Source organism: Gymnoscopelus microlampas, assembly GCF_963454915.1.
Source record: "Gymnoscopelus microlampas genome assembly, chromosome: 20".
In the NCBI taxonomy this organism is placed as follows: domain Eukaryota; kingdom Metazoa; phylum Chordata; class Actinopteri; order Myctophiformes; family Myctophidae; genus Gymnoscopelus; species Gymnoscopelus microlampas.
Window position 1 is genome coordinate 46,632,409 of NC_139957.1, and position 20,310 is coordinate 46,652,718.

The 20,310-nt window shown below is 41.2% G+C and overlaps 1 protein-coding gene across 1 annotated transcript in view; it reads right to left on the reverse strand.

Annotated features, from left to right (window-relative positions):
• The window catches only part of LOC311036172 (calpain-1 catalytic subunit-like), a 42,858-nt gene extending 24,858 nt beyond the window's left edge, over positions 1–18,000 (reverse strand). The window contains exons 1-8 of the mRNA XM_084044699.1: positions 17,853–18,000; positions 11,337–11,598; positions 9,819–9,888; positions 8,677–8,795; positions 7,116–7,249; positions 5,245–5,419; positions 3,024–3,098; positions 2,400–2,485 (exon numbers count right to left, since the gene is read on the reverse strand). Coding sequence (XP_083900825.1) covers positions 2,400–2,485; positions 3,024–3,098; positions 5,245–5,419; positions 7,116–7,249; positions 8,677–8,795; positions 9,819–9,888; positions 11,337–11,573 — 896 coding nt within the window. The 5' untranslated portion in view covers positions 11,574–11,598; positions 17,853–18,000. The remainder of the gene's footprint in view (positions 1–2,399; positions 2,486–3,023; positions 3,099–5,244; positions 5,420–7,115; positions 7,250–8,676; positions 8,796–9,818; positions 9,889–11,336; positions 11,599–17,852) is intronic.
• Positions 18,001–20,310: the final 2,310 nt, after the last annotated feature.

Consider the following 20,310-nt stretch of genomic DNA (forward strand, 5'->3'; position numbering starts at 1 on the left):
GTGTGTCGCGGGTTCGACTCCCGATCCCTGACACACAGCTCATGGGGAGTGAGCTGTGTGTCACTCCCCATCTCTCTCCCCATTTCCTGTCAGCCTACTTCCCCTATCCCTCTCTAAAATAAAGGCATACAAGAAAAGTAAATATGAAACTTTGCAGGATTGCAGCGTTATCACAGCTACACGACTGAGAAAGCACCTACAGTCTATGGTATAAGAAGAGCTACAGATTCTGATGTATGAACATCTTTAACACTCTACCCGCCGGGCCCGTAGCCTACGGGCCGATAAATCCAACTGTAAAGCGCCGATTCCGTAGCCTACGGGCCGTGGTGCTTTTTTCCTTTTTTTTAAAAAAAAACAACTTTTTTCAATTTTCTACACGGACCATTTCATTGTAACAGAAACCAGAAAGCCCTTATTAGGGATTCCGGTTTTGCCGATGCCGTCAGCCCTCGTTCCAATGACGAAACTGAAACTCAATTTTCTCCTTGTTTTTTTCTTCTCCTCGTCGATCACTGTTTAACATAAACCGTTCTAACTACAACATGGAGGCACCGTTTGACATGCGTTCTTCAGTGGTAGAAGCAGGCAGATGTCTGCGATGTTTACAAACAGTGCACGGCTCAATTTTAAGGATTTTAACAAGGTCTATGGCGACGTGAAGAAAACAAAAAACAACAATAAAACGTTGGCACTGTGAGTACATTATGAGATTAAACTCTGGCGGTCAATGTGTTAAATTAGCACCCATTACAAACACCTCACAAAATAATGAAGTAGAACAAATAAGATAAGTAGGTGGCGCACCAGGCCAGTAGTTCTCAATATATATTTGCCCGCCAAGACCCCCATCTGAGAATGTCTTGTGCCAGGGACCCCCAGACGAGAAGATTTGTGTTAAAAATGTCAACACGATCAAGATTTTTCAAATAATATTCAAAAGTCGCACATGTACAAGCTTGTGACGCGCTGTGGCCTTGTAGATCTGCTATTCTTTAAATAGCCACGGTAATACATTTAGCTGGGGACCCCCTGGAACTCCTCCAAGGACTGGGGGGGTCCCCGGACAGAGGTTCTGCTCTGGCATCCAAGGAGTGTGTGTGTGTGTGTGTGTGTGTGCTCACTTTGTGTGTGTGTGTGCTTTGGCAATGTAAACGTATGTTTTCTCATGCCAATAAAGCCCTTTGAATTGAATTGAATTGTGTGCACAGTTTCGCTTCAATCAAGCCAACAGTGCCAGAGATTAGCTGACACGCACGCACGCACGCACGCACGCACGCACGCACGCACGCACGCACGCACGCACGCACGCACGCACGCACGCACGCACACACACACACACACACACACACACACACACACACACACACACACACACACACACACACACACACACACACACACACACACACACACACACAGGCGGAAACAATAAAGTAAAAAGATTTAACCAAAATATATCACTTACACTACTTAGTAAACTGGACACTTGGCTTGGAATGGGGTTGAGCTTGAACAATAGGATTGTCAGTGGGACGCTAATGCCCAAAATCCTGTATCAGTACTTTACAAAAAAGAAAACATACCCCCCCCCCCAAAAACGGCACAAGGAGGTCAAGGTCCTTGGGTTTCACTCAGTGATTTGTCTCACATCACAAAGAGAGACAAATCAAACACGTCTCCACAGAACGTGTTGTTCTGGTGATGAGAGACACATCAAAACTGTGAAACGTGAGGATTCTGTCCTCCTTACGGTGAATATCTCTTTGTAGTTGAATAAAGATGACAGGAACTGAATGTTTTACAGACAACGATGACCTTTAGTGCTCATTTAACTTCAAGTTGAATAAACACTTTTGTTTTGTTGTATTGTTTATTCACACAAGACACGAGCATTAGTAATGTTTTACTTAAAGGACCACTCCATCCATTTTCAACCTATCTTAATATAACTGGTCCTCACTGATGCTCATTATAACATGGCACCATTGTTGTCTACTCGTTATGTGTCTCAGAGGAGGGCTGTGGACAGTTCAGAAACCTGCATCATGGATGGGGGATCAGGCTTTCTGTTCCTGGACAGTTAGCATGCTATGATGGAAGCCATTGTTCGTGCATTAATGAACCAAAACAAACCAGAAAGAAACAAGACATCTTGTTTTTAAATGACCAAACCCGCCTTCCAATGATGTCACTGGTAGGCGGGGGGCATCTGTCAGCGGGGAGTGTCGGGCCAAACCAAATCTCCCTTTCTGCTCCTTTGTCTTAGCTTAATGTTTTTAGCCTTTTAACTTAACTTGCTCCTAAATAAAATTGCTTATTTTAAGCTGTTTTGTAAAGCGACTTTGGGTACTAAGAAAAGAGCTATATAAGTCTGATGTATTATTATTACTATTTACCCGTCGCTCCAGTCTCCCTTCCATTCTCCTTGTCCCCAGGGGTTCCACAGACGCACCAGGTTGACAGCTGTCCCTTGGCTCATCACCTGCACATCACAGTGACACATGGACCGCCGGTGATTGATTAATTGATTGGTGTCATTGGACAATGAGAGATTATTTAGGACAAATCCTCCTCAATATAGCAGCAGCCCATAATACTTGAACCTATAGCCTTGACAACCTTGCAGTCTATATGCAAAGGTTAAAATGTCATTTAGATTTTATGTTATGTAGACAGATGCTAGGTTCATCTGTAGACCTGGCATCCGTTGGTTCTCAAAGTGGGGTCTGGGGACCCCCAGGGGTCCTTGAGAGGGTTCCAGGGGGTCCCCAGAAAAAGTAGTTAATGTAGCAACACAATCATTTGAACCGCTTTATCGATGTACTGTATATGTTGGCTATTCAAAAATAGCAGATCTGCTTGTAATTTGGGGTCCAGTTTATATTGTGCCATGGCTTTGGATCTATCATTACATTTATGAGTGACTCATTTTCCTTTTAGTCTTTTCAAGAATATGTATATAATATTTATATAATATATTACATCCACTATGAGCATAGTAATAAAAACACTAATATTACCTGCTTGATGCCAGTGACGGTGTAGGCGTGGCCGTCCACCAAACCGTTGCCTGACACTGTGTTGTCAGATGTCTCCTATACCAATACAAGACACAATATTTATCATTAAAACATTATGTATCATCAAGATAAATATACATCATCAAAGCATAGCTCACACCAAAGGATAACCAAATTGAGTGTTCAGATGCTCTTGTATTATTGAGTGTTCAGATCCTCAGGTTTTTGATTTTTCTCCATGTTTTGTCCTGTTTGATCCTGGAGAAACGCTGATACTTTTAACATGCAATTAACAGAAAACCCACGCCACTGGTTAGAGGGGGTTGGGGTGCACCCCGAAACAACAGGTTGAGAATTGATTGCGTGAAACAATCACCTGTGCGTCCAGTCTCAATGTTGGTAAACACATAATTGGTCTATTGACTTGAGAATTGTGTTGTTGTTTTCCCCTTTATTTTCAGGAGATGTCATCAGTATAGGCCCATATATTACCAATGCCCATATATGGGAATATCGGTCAGATCGAAGGTTCTGGACGACCGTGACGGGGTTGTTTATGGTTACGTCGGTTGCAACACATTCTCACAGATAGCTCTGTCACTTTAACCCCCTAATGCGTCTCTATACTGTAGGACCACAACACATTAAAGGCACTGGAGTTCAGTAAACAGCAGAGGGTGGTCTTACTCCCTGTAGGGTTCAGTAAACAGCAGAGGGTGGTCTTATACCCTCTGTGGTGTTCAGTAAACAGTAGAGGGTGGTCTTATACCCTCTGTGGTGTTCAGTAAACAGTAGAGGGTGGTCTTATACCCTCTGTGGTGTTCAGTAAACAGTAGAGGGTGGTCTTATACCCTCTGTGGTGTTCAGTAAACAGCAGAGGGTGGTCTTATACCCTCTGTGGTGTTCAGTAAACAGCAGAGGGTGGTCTTATACCCTCTGTGGTGTTCAGTAAACAGTAGAGGGTGGTCTTAGACCCCCTGTGGTGTTCAGTAAACAGTAGAGGGTGGTCTTAGACCCCCTGTGGTGTTCAGTAAACAGTAGAGGGTGGTCTTAGACCCCCTGTGGTGTTCAGTAAACAGTAGAGGGTGGTCTTATACCCCCTGTGGTGTTCAGTAAACAGTAGAGGGTGGTCTTAGACCCCCTGTGGTGTTCAGTAAACAGTAGAGTGTGGTCTTACTCCCTGTGGTGTTCAGTAAACAGTAGAGGGTGGTCTTATACCCTCTGTGGTGTTCAGTAAACAGCAGAGGGTGGTCCTTCTCCGTTCTCTACACTGGCTCCCCGTAGCAGCTCGGATCCAGTTTAAAACCCTGGTGCTAGCCTATAGGGCAGTGAAAGGAACAGCTCCTTCCTACCTCCGGGCTATGGTTGATGCCTACACCCCTGCCCGACCACTTCGGTCTGCCACCTCGGGGCGACTGACTCCCTCCCCACTCAACGGTCCTTCTGGTCGATCGACACGGTCACGACTTTTTTCTGTTCTGGCCCCACAGTGGTGGAATGAACATCCCACTGAAGTCAGGACAGCAGAGTCACTGATGTCAGGACAGCAGAGTCACTGATGTCAGGACAGCAGAGTCACTGATGTCAGGACAGCAGAGTCACTGATGTCAGGACAGCAGAGACACTGATGTCAGGACAGCAGAGTCACTGATGTCAGGACAGCAGAGTCACTGATGTCAGGACAGCAGAGTCACTGATGTCAGGACAGCAGAGACACTGATGTCAGGACAGCAGAGTCACTGCCCATCTTTCGCCGCAGGCTGAAAACCCACCTCTTCAGGAAACACTATCCTTCCTCTTTGTCTGGCTTACTTGTTGTTAACTAGTTGTACGAACTTTTGTTTTATTGTTGTATTGTTTTATTGGATCTTGTTTAGTCGATACACTTTTTGTATTAGTTCGTGCTCATTTGATTTTGCTATTTTATCTCATCTGTTTAAGAAAGTAGGAAGCTGATATATTGCACTTTTACCTTAGCGCTAGGTATACTCTTAGTTGCTTGTTTTTACAGGAAATGCACTTCAGACTTCTGGTGATTAGTAGTTTCGTTCCCTATCTATGTTGAATGCACTTATTGTAAGTCTCTTTGGATAAAAGCGTCTGCTAAATGACTGTAATGTAATGTAATGTAATGTCTTACCCCCTGTGGTGTTCAGTAAACAGCAGAGGGTGGTCTTACCCCCTGTGGTGTTCAGTAAACAGTATAGGGTGGTGGTCTTACCCCCTGTGGTGTTCCACAGCCCATCAGGGACCTGGACTTGGCGGCTCTCTGCATCAGTTGGAACAGGTTTGGAGGAGCTTCTTTCAGCTGGAAACAGATGTGAACCCCTCCAGTGAAATCCACCAGAGCCTCCGCGGGGGTCCCGGCACTCATGTCCCCGTAGGAGCCACACACCCTGACACATAGAAGAACAGTTACAACACCCTGAGGACACACACTACTGTAGTTAAACACCCTGAGGACACACAATACTGTAGTTAAACACCCTGAGGACACACAATACTGTAGTTAAACACCCTGAGGACATAATACTGTAGTTAAACACCCTGAGGACACACAATACTGTAGTTAAACACCCTGAGGACACACAATACTGTAGTTAAACACCCTGAGGACACACAATACTGTAGTTAAACACCCTGAGGACACACAATACTGTAGTTAAACACCCTGAGGACACACAGTACTGTAGTTAAACACCCTGAGGACACACAGTACATAGAGGAACACTGTAGTTGACCCATTAAGACCGGGAACGCATCCGTGTCATTTTAGATTCTAGCTATAGCCATCATTTTATACTTTGGCTATTCAAAACATAGCAGATCTACAAGCTCATATCGCAGCACTGAGTGCAAATCTTTGATTATATACATTTTTTAAAGCGAACATTTGTAACTCAAATCTTTGCTTCTGGGGGGTCCCTGGAACAACATATTATTTTGAGATGGGGGTCCGCAGCCAAATATATATAAATGTGGGGGTCCCTGACATGAAGAAGTTTGAGAACCACTGATATATTATAGCAATATAGGATTTAGAAGATATTTACTGAATCCGCCCAGAAGTAAAGATTTGAGTTACAAAAAAAACATTTGCTTTAAAAATATATATACATATTCAAAGATTTGCACAAATATTCCACGATATTTCAAAAAAATAGCAGATATACAAGCTCATAGCTCGGTGCCGCACTATGAGCTTGTAGATCTGCTATTTTTGAATAGCCCAATACATCTTAAAATGACACAGGTGCGTTCCCGGATTGAATGGGTGACACAAAGTGTTTCATATCACAGGCATGTCTTGGCATTCTGACACGGAAATAAAGACAGGACACGCCAGAAAGTCATGTTTACCAGGAACTGGTGTAGGCGTCCTGAACAGCAACGATGTCTGGCATTATTAACTCTTTGACTGCCAGGAATTTATTAATTAAATCATCCGTCTCCGGTCCCCTTGCCAACGAGAACAACGATTTTACTGAACCTTGGGAGAAAAAAATCATGGAATATTCTCCGTTACCTCCGTCCTGACGGAGATCGGCTCATTACACGCACGGGGGTGTCGTAGTGGAGGGGATAAAACAAGCCACAAAACAATGTGGCTGTTTTTTTGAAAAACAACAGAAAGACGAGAAAAATAATGGACTTTTATGAATCCTTTAACATGAAAGGTGCCTTTAGCTTTTTTGTTGCTTGTGATCACGTGATTTCTAGGTGTACTCTTCTTCTTCGTCCTACGTTACTGCCTCTGATTGGCCGAGCTCCTACGTGCTTGTAGAGTGTGAGAGGAGTTTAAGTTTTACAAAATGATTAAAAATGTTTAACGGCATCGCCGATACGCGCGGATTAATGCAGCTTTCTGTGACCTACTACTGCAGCTCTGGGTACATTTGAGAAATCTATGCAACTTCTAAGCGACGAGATATTTGCCCGAGACCAGACAGTGGTAGCCGCGAGAAAGAGTGGTTTGAGCGTCAAGGGACCCTGGATACCGCCTTCACAAATACAAAAAAAAGGTAAACAGGGTCCCGAGAGGGTCTAGATCCCATACTTACTTATATAGTAAAGGTTGGATCCCATACTTACTTGGCGTAGGCCTTCTCCAGCAGTGCAGGCCAGAACTCGTTGGGAGTCTTGGAGTGAACGAAGATCAGTCTGCCGTCGATGGTTGGTAGTTTGTCATCAATGATCACGTCCACCCACTTCCCAAACCTCCAGAACTGTAAACAAACGTGGTAGTTTGTCATCAGTGGTGGAAAGTAACTAAGTACATACCCAAGTACTGTACATAAGTACAATTTTGAGTTACTTTTACTTTACTGGAGTATTTCCAATTGTCTATACTTTTACTTCTACTCCGCTACTTCTTGGAGGCAAATATTGTACTTTTACTCCACTACAATTATTTGAAAACTTAATTTACTAGTTACTTTGCAGATATAAATGTACATTATAAAACATACGTTAACCACTTTAGCCTTATTTTATACCAAGGCTATTTGAACATAGCAGATCTACAAGCTCACAACGCGTCACAACTGTGCAGCTTCAGTCAACTCTGTTGTTTTGAAATGTGCTCTAGCAATGAAGTGGATTGGATCGGTCCATTACCCTGAAGTGGAACAGTCCACAGTACATATAGTGGTACGGTCCACAGTACATATAGTGGTACGGTCCACAGTACATATAAACAGTGGTACGGTCCACAGTACATATAAACAGTGGTACGGTCCACAGTACATATAAACAGTGGTACGGTCCACAGTATAAACAGTGGTACGGTCCACAGTACATATAAACAGTGGTACGGTCCACAGTACATATAAACAGTGGTACGGTCCACAGTACATATAAACAGTGGTACGGTCCACAGTATAAACAGTGGTACGGTCCACAGTACATATAAACAGTGGTACGGTCCACAGTATAAACAGTGGTACGGTCCACAGTACATATAAACAGTGGTACGGTCCACAGTACATATAAACAGTGGTACGGTCCACAGTACATATAAACAGTGGTACGGTCCACAGTATAAACAGTGGTACGGTCCACAGTACATATAAACAGTGGTACGGTCCACAGTACATATAAACAGTGGTACGGTCCACAGTATAAACAGTGGTACAGTCCACAGTACATATAAACAGTGGTACGGTCCACAGTACATATAAACAGTGGTACGGTCCACAGTATAAACAGTGGTACAGTCCACAGTACATATAAACAGTGGTACGGTCCACAGTACATATAAACAGTGGTACAGTCCACAGTACATATAAACAGTGGTACGGTCCACAGTACATATAAACAGTGGTACAGTCCACAGTACATATACACAGTGGTACGGTCCACAGTACATATAAACAATGGTACGGTCCACAGTACATATAAACAATGGTACGGTCCACAGTACATATAAACAGTGGTACAGTCCATTACTCTGAAATGGAACAGTCCACAGTATAAACAGTGGTACAGTCCATTACCCTGAAATGGAACAGTCCACAGTACATATAAATAGTGGAACAGTCCACAGTACATATAAAAAGTGGTACAGTCCATTACCCTGAAATGGAACAGTCCACAGTACATATAAATAGTGGAACAGTCCACAGTACATATAAAAAGTGGTACAGTCCATTACCCTGAAATGGAACAGTCCACAGTACTGCTCATCAAAGGACTGCTTCAGAGGGACCACCTGCTCCAGGATGTGGTCCTGGAAGGTCAGGGCTCCGATAGACGCCAGAAACCAGCAGTTCCCTGCAATTACAGTGTAGGCATTTAGCATATATTACCATTGGTAATATGTGGATTAGTATTAACATACTGTACTCTAGCAATGGTGAAAATGTCAGCACTTAACACATTGACTGCCTCAATTATTTTCACTGCCTATTGTTATTCATGCCAGAGATTTTTCAATGAAAAAAAAAAAAGTACTCAGGAGCCGAGATACAAAATTCTAAAGTTTTAAGTTAACAAGGAAGTGGATGAGAGTAAAGATCTTCGAAAATTCATATCTCCTTGGTCTTTGGGTCAAAGTAAAAAAATAAATATATATATATATATTTTTTTTTTTTTTTTTTTTTTTTCTAAAATCAACTCGATCTTGGCAGTCAATGTGTTAAGCAGGAAACCAGGTTCAAATCCGGGGTAGAAGAAGAAAGTGCTTTAACTTTAAGTAAACCTAGTTTGACCTCCTCTTAAAGTGATGTTAGGAGCATAAAACATAAAAACGAAATAAAAAACGAAGCTATGATGACTAAAACTATGACTAAATATATTGACAATTTCGTCAACAAATAAAAACTAGACTAAAATGTTAGTGAGGGAACGAGTGGAGAAGAGTAGAACTAAGACACGTTATTTTATGTTTGGTTGTGCCCGCCCTGCCCGGGTGTTCTGAAAATAGCAGATCTACAAGCTCACAACGCGTCGCGCTGCGACACGTTGTGAGCTTGTAGATCGGCTATTTTCAGCATGCAACCAAGTGTAAAATCAGCCATTACGACGCCATCAAGGCACCGCCAAAAAAAAATGTAGGCGACTAAAAATGTAGTCGCCTAAATCAAAATGAGTCGACTAAAATCTGATGATATTTAGTCGACTAAAATTAGACAGAAACTAAAAAATTTCAGATGACTAAAATATGACTAAAAAAAGTTTGCTGTCAAAATCAACACTCTTAGTGGAGCACACTCAATGTGCCCTTTCATGACCTTTGGGCACTCGCCCGCCCCTGGTCTATACACAGCCCCGCCTCCTACAATTCACTTCACTTACCTACTATTCCTTGGCCAAAGTCAAACCTGGAGACTCCTTCTACAATGAACTCTGGGTTTGGAGCAATTTTCTGCAACAGAACAAGGCAGAATGTCAAACTGAGTGTTACAAATAACATGTCGTCACCTTGCTAAACTAATGGCCTACTGTAAGTCAAATTATAAGTCAGCTCCTCATGACACTGGACACCTCTGGTAAAATGGCCCAGCTCCTAATTGAAAAGGATCATGCTGTTCACTCCTCTTTTAGTATAATGGCCTAACTCCCTATAGTGTGACTGAGGCCAAAATAGGCCTTTTCTTTTTGGCTTAAGTCACATGGTTTTGTGACTTAGGCCAAATGATTTACTGATTTAGGCCATTTTTAAAAAAATGGCCTAAATCAGATTTAATCCTATTTAGACCTATTTAAATCTCTTATGTTACATAACTGACATACAGTGTTATGTCTATTTAAATAGTCATAATTTGTTATAAACATTTTGGGTGAAATGATTAAGAAATATCATATAGTTTTGTTTTGGATCAGTTTTTAAATTTTTCCTGAAAAACTTTAAAGACTGACATATGCCATTAGTTTATCAAGGCGACGATGTGTAACATGTGGAGGTGCTGATGATGACCAGGCCTGGAATGTCATCGCTTTAGGGCCAAGGCCGCTTGGCCTTTGGTGCGGTCAGTTTTCCGAGGGCACAATAAAGGCCAAACACCAGGGCAGGAAGGCCATCAAACAAAACAATGATTTCAGGAATTGAATTTAAGGGTTAAGGATTATTTCATTTTGAATACAGTATATAACTATCAGCAAAATAGATAAGTAAATACGGAATTTAATGTCAAAATGTAGAATCTCAGGCACGTATAGGCTGCTAATGCAGTCTGACAGCATGTCGCGTGTTACTCCCCATCTCTTTCTCCCCATTTCCTGTCAGCCTACTGTGTTCTATCACTAAAGGCAGAAAAATCCAAAATAAATATCTTTAATAAAGACGTTTCTACAGTGGCGTGCACAGACATTTTGAGGGGCAGGTGCTCAAGTAAATTATCCTTTTTTTTGTTTACTTGGTCTGCTCTTTTTTCCCTCTACACCTATACCTCGTTGCCAAAAATAGCCGATCTACAAGCTCACAACGCCTCGCAGCGCGAGGCGTTGTGGGCTTGTAGATCTGCTATTTTTGGCTAAAGTTCTCCTCAGAAAAGGGATGCTATGTTTCGAGTGGTTATGGTTAAAAATAAAAATCATATCACATAAAGATTTGGCGGACCACCTGTAGTAACTCTGAGGACCCCCTAGGGGTCCCGGACCCCCTGTTGAAGACCCCTGCTGTAAACTGCAAAAAAAAAAAAAAAATCTTTTTTTCAAAAGGGCACTTCTGGTCAAGAGGGCAAAGGGCGGGTGCTCTAGCACCACCTAGAGTCTATCTGTGCACGTCCCTGCAGTTTCTATGTTTCTAAATCTACGCTGGTGATGACCATAACATTTGTAGTGTTCAGAGCATCATCATAACTCTCCTCGTACCCTGGGTCTCATCCAGACCACCCTGGCCAGGTCGGTGGGGCTGAGGACCCCCTGGCCGATGGAGTTGTGGTCGGGGGGGAACATGTCGTCGATGTAGCGGACCCCCCGGACCAGGCAGTACTGGGTCAGCTGCTGGTGGTCCTGCTTCAGGAACATCTCCGGGTTGGCCAGGCTGCCGCGGCCGTCCTTCTTGTGACGTTCCTCCATGATGCTCATGCACACGCCTGGTGGAGACATCTCTGCTGCTGCTGCTGCTGCTGGCCTGGAGAACATGGAGAACATGGAGAATATTAGGGGTGTAACGAACCAGCGTTACGATACGCATCATGATACATGGTTGACGATGCTATACATGGACGATATTGTTTCCTTCATGGTGATACAATACGATTCAATGATTTAAAATCGATACAGTAACTATTTAGCAAAAAAAATAAAAATCTGTGTGGATAGAGCAGGTTTTTTAAGGGAAAACATATTATTATGGATATAAATAAGTAAACACGGTGATTCTCTGGTAAATACATGGACATTGTATTTGAACACATTATGGACAAACCCACACCTTGACATGATCACAGAGATTACACACATTTATCTATAAACCAAGTGTAGAGATATGTAATGGAAAAGTAATTAAACCCATCTTTCTCTTTTTTTTCTTAAAATTGCTAACACACAAGAACTTAGTATCCGTACAATCGATTATTTGCTTTGCAAAACGATTCGATACGAAGTCAAACAATACGATATATTGCTGTTTGCATATCGATATAGTAGATCATGGGAAATTTATATTTAAAAAGATTTGTCAATGCGGTTACTTAGGGGTGTGCCGATATATCGTCCCACGATATATCGCAATACGTTTTCGTGACGATATGTATCGTTTTGGGGGGGAAAAAAGTATCGTTTTGAATTTTTTTTTTTTTTTTTTACAATCATTTTAATCTGGCATGCAAACAGCCCCGAGGTGAAAAGGGTGACAACATGTTTGTTTTTTTTTCGGGTCAGGTGTCACACTATTGCCCTATTTGGATTGAAAACTGCTATTGTAGCTGAAAAGCTACAAGTTTGCATGTCTGAATAATGCAAAAACAGAATTATTTGTTTGCATTTCCTTTTTTTCTCCCCCATATATTTCCATAATAAAAAAAAGTGCGTATCGTATCGTATCGAAATCGTATCGAAGTTGTGAGCCAAATATCGTATCGTATCGTTTGGTGAAATTAGTGTATCGGCACACCCCTACGGTTACTATATTGTTACACCTCTAGAGAATATGCTTCATCTCTGTCTCTGCTAAGGGGTCCCTGCTTCATCTGTCTCTCAGGGGTCCCTGCTTCATCTCTCTCTCAGGGGACCCTGCTTCATCTCTCTCTCTCAGGGGTCCCTGCTTCATCTGTCTCTCAGGGGCCCCTGCTTCATCTCTCTCTCAGGGGTCCCTACTTCATCTGTCCCTCAACTAAGGGGGTCGATCCATGGCCTGAAAAAACCCTGTTTTTTTCCCTCAGATGTAGCTTTGATAATTTCCCTGACTTCATGTTTGAGTTGGACTTGTTGATAATCACTCATGAACAGTGGTGGCTAAAGTACTCACATTAGTTTTTTTAACTTAAATACAAGTATCAATGCAGCAAAGTAGAAGTCCAGATTACAGATACACAAGTATTGGCATCAAAAAATATACTTTATACCAAAAGTAAAGTACTCATTATGCAGAATGTCCCATTTCACAAGTTTCAGATGTAGGCCTATACAGATCTTTTGAAAGTAGCAGATACATTTTTTTTTGTAGATCAGCTATTTTCAAACGGCCAAAATATATATAGAGCTTAAGTGGTTTATGTATGTTTAGTAATAAAAATGTAATCTGCACATGAACAATAGGGTGTCTCTGCTCTGTGAAACGGACAGTAGAACCACGCTGAGTTCACATTCTGGAGCTTAGCAATTAAGCCCCTCCCACCAACACGGCCTATGGTGCACCGGTCAGCTAGCCTCGCGTAGCCAGACAATATCACACGACACACTGCGTGGATATTAGTCTGGTCCCTATCAACGGTAGATTTTCTTCCAAGGGGCGGTTACAAAAAGATCTAAACGGACTCTATTGGTTAGACCTAAACCAATCAGAGCAGTGCTTCCTTGAACGAACCAATCAGAGCAGTGCTTCCTTGTACGTCATTGCTCCAAATAAGGTGATAAGCCCGCCCACATTTGGATACTGGGCCCTGGTTGGCTCCGCACAACTGCGGAGGGAGAGAATTGAAATCTCTATGGAGGGGGGCCAGACCTAATCTGCCGAGGGCTAAAGTGCATGCAATTTTGCAAAGACAGATTCGTCTGGAACCAGGCTACCGGTGTGTGTGTGTGTGTGTGTGTGTGTGTGTGTGTGTGTGTCTGTGTGTACTTGTCATTCTTAGAAAGTAGCACTTTCTAAGAATGACTCCATCCATCTACCGATCCATGCTGACATTAACAGCCCACCCACTGCATGTCTTCTATCTCCAGTGGTTCCAAACTCTCTCTTTTTTAAACACAAGGAGAGCCTTAATGACCAGTTGGACTGATGTCACATTGAGAGAGACCCTACAGGCAGACAGAGGGACAGCATGACACAGTGCTACATCACTGAAGGGACAGCATGACACAGTGCTACATCACTGAAGGGACAGCATGACACAGTGCTACATCACTGAAGGGACAGCATGACACATCATCACTGAAGCCTGTCCTCTCCACACACTGAAAGGAGGATTTAGTCACAGCACAACAGGAGGCCAACTGCTTGGCTCCGGGGGCAGTGGTGGAAAAAGTATCAATACCGCAATGTAGAAGTAGAAGTTCCGGTAATCAAAATGTACTTGAGTAAAAGTACAAAAGTATTGGCATCGTGAAAATAGCAGATCTACAAGCTCACAATGCATCGCGACGCATTGTGAGCTTTTAGATCTGCTATTATAAGTAGCTAGCTAGTAACTAGTAAGATTTCAAATAATTGTAGTGGAGTAAAAGCACAATATTTGCCTCTGAGATGTTAATGGAGTAGAAGTAAAAGTATAGACAATTGGAAATACTCCAGTAAAGTAATAGTAGGCCTACCTCAAAATAGTACTTAAGTACAGTACTTGAGTAAATGTACTTAGTTACTTTACAACACTGCTCAACCGACACATGCTGTGTTTTAACGGTGATTATACTTAGTGGCGCCGGGTGTTGAAACACTGAAAATAAACGCTTTACAAGCAGCTGTTCTGTTCTGGTGCTTTACATGCAGCAGAGGGTCTCAAAGTGAGGTCTGGGGACCCACAGGGGTCCCTAGCAAAATGATTGCTGGTCAGGAACCAAACGGACCCTTACAGGTCTGTGACTCTGAGAGTGTACAAATGGAACCAAATGGACCCTTACAGGTCTGTGACTCTGAGAGTGTACAAATGGAACCAAATGGACCCTTACAGGTCTGTGACTCTGAGAGTGTACAAATGGAACCAAATGGACCCTTACAGGTCTGTGACTCTGACAGTGTACAAATGGAACCAAATGGACCCTTACAGGTCTGTGACTCTGAGAGTGTAATAAGGTACTATAGTTACTTATTACTCTTAATAATAATATTGCATTACTTATTACTTGGTATCAAGAGTAACTAGTACAAGTTACCTTTGCTATACCCTGACCTGCATGTACAATTAAGGTCAAGAGTCAGGATTTGACGAGAGAGCCCATGCTTAAAAAGAACAGATCTACAAGCCATCAATGTGTCACACATAGCTTGTAGATCTGTAGCTGCTTAACAACTTATCCACTCATTTCAAACACTATTTGATACTTTGGCTATTCAAAAATAGCAGATCTACAAGCTCATAGCGCGCCTCTTTGTGCCGCACTATGAGCTTGTAGATCTGCTATTTTTGAAAAATCTTGACAACTGATTCAATAAAAAAATTAAAGTGAACATTTTTAACTGAAATCTTTGCTTCTGGGGGGTTCCTGGAACAACATATTTTCAGATGGGGGGGGGGGGGGGGGGTCGGCGGCCAAATGCATATCATGTTGGGTGTCTTTGACATGAAAAGGTTTGAGAACCACAGAAACAGGGTTTTCAGAAACCTGTTAGGATTTAGAAGACATTGTAGAATGGACCTCAGGTCTTAGTGAGTTAAAGGATAGGTTTGGTGCATTCACCACATCAGCCCTATGTTGAATGCAGGACAGTTTAAAGGCATACATTTCACTTTCAATACATGTCAGGCTCATTTTAACTCTACTCAGGCTTGTGTGAGCACCCTAGACAGACACGCCCCCTTCCTATACAAACCCATAGTAACTTCAAACTCCATTTTAACCATGTTAATGTTAAAACCCACTGATTGAAAACACACGTCCTTGGTTCTGGTGAATGGTATTGTCCTTCTAATGTGTGAGGGGGCCGTGTTTTTTAAATTACTCTTTTTATTGTTTTGTTTTATATTCTTTTAACCGTTAAGATTAGATGAAGACCGTGAACGTATCTGTGTCATTTTTAGATTTCTTTGGCTATTCAAAAAATAGCAGATATACAATCTGATCTGCTATTTTTGAAAAATCGTGAAAATATGTGCAAATCTTTGAAAATAAAATACATTAAAAAGAAAAATCAAAAATTGCAGATCTACAAGCTGGTATATCTTGTATATATTGTATAAGCTTGTATATCTGCTATTTTTTAATAGCCAAAGTATAAAATAATGCTTATAGCTAAAAATCTAAAATGACACATATATCCTGGATTGAATGGGTTAATGGAAAGAAATACAATAAAATCAAATACATGTAAAAAAGCATGCATTAGAAGGACAATATCAGTCACTAGAACCAATGACAGTGTTTCTGATGAATCTAACATGGTTAAAATAGAGTGTGAAGTTACAATGGGTTTGTATAGGAAGGGGGCGTGTCTGATAAAATTAATATCAAATATTTAAGTACTGAATCAAGACACTTATTATAAACTGTCTGGAATGAAACACAGCCTGACGTTAAAATGACCACGAACACAAGAAGATCAGTGAAATGTCCCCTTTAAAACCCATTGAGACCTGAAGCCGATTCTACATGTCTCCTAAATCTCAACAGTATTCTCAAAAACGTATGTTTCTATATCAGTGGTGCTCAATCTTTTTCATGTCAAGGACCCCCAAAATTATATGTATTTGGCCGTGGACCCCCATCAAAATATTTGGTTCCAGGGACCCCCCCAGAAGCAAAGATTTGAGTTAAAAATGTTCGCTTTAAAAATATACATATTCAAAGATTTGAACACATTCTCACAAATTTAAAAAAATAGCAGATCTACAAGCTCATAGCGCGGCACTCGGTGCCGCGCTATGAGCTTGCATATCTGCTATTTTTGAATAGCCCAAAGTGTAAAATAATGCTTTCTTAGCTCAAATCTAAAAATTACACAGTTCCAGGTCTTAATGGGTTAAGTAAAAAAAAAAAAAAAAAATCTAAATACTTCAACCACTGGCAATAACAACCAGCATGTTTACCAAAACAAGCCCCTATAATCTGAGTCATATTCATATCTCTTCATATATCAGTTCATATCTGATTACTTAAGTAGAAGTATCAATACTGCAATGTAGAAGTACTCTGTTACAAGGAAAAGTCTGCAATTCAAAATTTACTTGAGTAAAAGTGCAAAAGTATTACTTAAAGTACCAAAGGTGCAAGTACTAACATGTTTGAAAATAGCCAATCAACAAGCTCACAACACGTTGCGTATGTGACGCGTTGTGAGCTTGTAGGTCGGCTGTTTTCAAATAGCCTAGGTATAAAATAGGGCTACAGTTGGTAACGTTTTATAATGTAATAATTTATATCTGCAAAGTAACTAGTAACTAAAGTTTTCAAATAATTGTAGTGGAGTAGAAGTACAATATTTGCCTCTGAGATGTAGCAGAGCAGAAGTAAAAAGTACTGAAAATTGGAAATACTCCAGTAAAGTAAAAATACCTCAGAGTAAATTGACTTAGTTACTCTCCACCGCTGGTGTAGGGTTCACATTGGTAGCCTGTATAGCCTCAGGATTTCACCTGCACTTTGACAGTAAAATCATTCCAAACTTTATGTGGAGTTGTAAAAAGTTGTGCAACTCGTGCATGTTTTCTATGAGCAAACCAAAAGCATCATAATATAAACTACTCTCTGATGCAACGTGGCTCTGAACAGTGGTTTAACACAGTGCTTCTCAAACCTTTTCATGTCAAGGACCCCCAAAGTGAGAATTGCAGAATTTCCCCAAAAAAATTGTGCCGTGCTGCAAGCTTGTAGATCTGCTGTTTTTGAATAACCAACATATAAATGGATAAAGTGGTTACAAATGTTGTGACGCCGTGTTAACTATGTTAACTGGGGACCCCCTGGGGGGGGACCCCCTGGAACCCCCCCCTAGACCCCACTTTGAGAACCTCTGGTTTAAAACAGAAACAGTGTAACTCTGATGATTCTGAAGTGGTTTAAAACACTCACCTTTAGACAGAAGTACAGGTTGTGATGAAGGTTGTTGAAGAGAGAGAGAGAGAGAGACACAGAGACAGAGACACAGAGAGAGAGAGAGAGAGAGACAGAGACACAGAGAGAGAGAGAGAGAGAGAGAGAGAGAGAGAGAGAGACACTGAGAGATTCTCTTTGCAACACCTGAGATGTACTGTTCACTAGACTCCTCCTCCTTTTACTAGACTCCTCCTACTTTTACTACTGTTCCTCCTGCAGAGAGAGAGAGAGAGAGAGAGAGAGAGAGAGAGAGAGAGAGAGAGAGAGAGAGAGAGAGAGAGAGAGAGAGAGAGAGAGAGAGAGAGAGAGAGAGAGAGAGAGAGAGAGAGAGAGAGAGAGAGAGCTAGAGAGAGAGAGCTAGAGAGAGAGCTAGAGAGAGAGAGCTAGAGAGAGAGCTAGAGAGAGAGCTAGAGAGAGAGAGCTAGAGAGAGAGCTAGAGAGAGAGCTAGAGAGAGAGAGCTAGAGAGAGAGCTAGAGAGAGAGAGCTAGAGAGAGAGAGAGAGAGCGAGAGAGCTAGAGAGAGAGAGAGACAGAGACATGTGTGTGCGTGTGTAAATAAGTGAGACTGTCAGCAATCAATGTTAATCATTATGTCAAGTTAATAAAGGTTGACGTTTAGATCAGAGTCAGAGCCAAGAACATCCTATTTAACAACCATTCATGTTCATGTATTTCCTCTTATAGTTGTACTTATCACACCTGTACTTATCATAGCTGTTATCATAACAACGTCCTTATGCATGCATGCGATGCACGCACAATTTTTCTAAAAATAGCAGATGTACAAGCTCACAGCACGGCACAAAGTGACACACTGCAAGGTTGTATATCTGCTATTTATGAATAGCCATCACATAACATGTGGTTAAAATGGTTAAAATAACACATTTTGTCGGAGACCCCCTGGTACCTGTATAAAATAACAGATCTAGTTACACTGCATAAACACATACATCAAATCTAGGATCACAGGTAAACCAAGACCCTAAACATAATTCATACATTGAAACTATAATTCAGGGGTTAGGCAACCTTAGCATTGGAACAGAGGAGGGTGATCACTGGCACACTGGCATCAGTGTGAGAGAGAGGATTTTAGCTTTAAATAAAAAGTTTAGTCAGTTAAATGAAGTCCCCTCACATCTATATACAAATATCATCCTGCACATGATTCTACATTCATTCAAACTCCTAACTCTGACTGCAGAGGAGTCTGAGAGATATATGAGTCTAATGATACATCCTGATGTGAAAGAAATGATTTATAACAAAGAAGAAGGAAAACATAAAGGTTGTTATGTATAGTCTATGCACAATCAAGAAAATATTCTTGATTGTGCAGAAATATTACATTTTGATGTGGTTTCATAATTAAACTTAATGTTGATACAGCACACTGACTATCAAGAAAATGAAAACTTGGCACTTGATGTCAAAAAGGTTGCCGACCCCTGTTATAATTAGTAGTATTATGCAGATTACCTTTTTTATTCTTCAAGACACAGGCTTTAAGTGGTTGATGTTAATTTTATAATAATAACCTGAATCCACAAAGTAACTAAAGTTTTCAAACGATTGTAATGGAGTCAAAAGTAAAATATTTGCTTCTCAGATGTTAGTGGAGTAGAAGTGTAAAGTATAAAGTTTAATTTACTTGGAAAACACTAAGTAAAAGTAGGCCTACACAGTAGCTCAAAGTTGCACTCAAGTTAAGTACCTGAGTACAGTACATGTACTTAGTTACTTTCCACCACTTGTGTCATTAAAAACCTGTCATTTAATGGTTAGTCAGTGCTTTGTGTTTTATTACTGGTGATGATTATCTCACCCATCACTGTATTTTATATGATAAAGTGGGTTGGCCATCTCTCGCAGTTCGTGAGAGCAACATTGTATTTTATTTATTTATAAGGCCTTGTGTGGTAAACTTCCTTTATACCTATTCTCGCTTTTGAAACCAAAGGTTACTGGTCACCCAACACGTTCACAAACACACATTAGATATACCAGTCCACGTAAGAGCAGTGAACAAGGAGAAACTGCATTCATGTATTATGCTCCACACAAATGGAACAAACTTCAGGACTCTCTGAAACTGGTGCGATTGGTCTCAATAGAGACATTCAGGGTGCTTCTTGAGGACACACTACATAGTGACTGTACCTGTTTCATGTAACACTGTTTATTTGCATCTGTTGTTATCCATGTCCTCACTGTATTGTCTGATTCACCGCCTTTTGCGATTATTTTAATGTTGTTTTATGCTTCTGCTTTTCTTTTTTTGCTTTATTGTAAGTTGTGACATTGTAATGAATGTTTGTTATCAGGGCGTCCTTGAAAAAGAGAGCTTTCTCTCAATGGGTTTCCCTGAATAAATAAAGGAAAAAGAAAGAAAGAAAGAGTCTTTTCAAACCATTAAAATGAACTGCCAAAA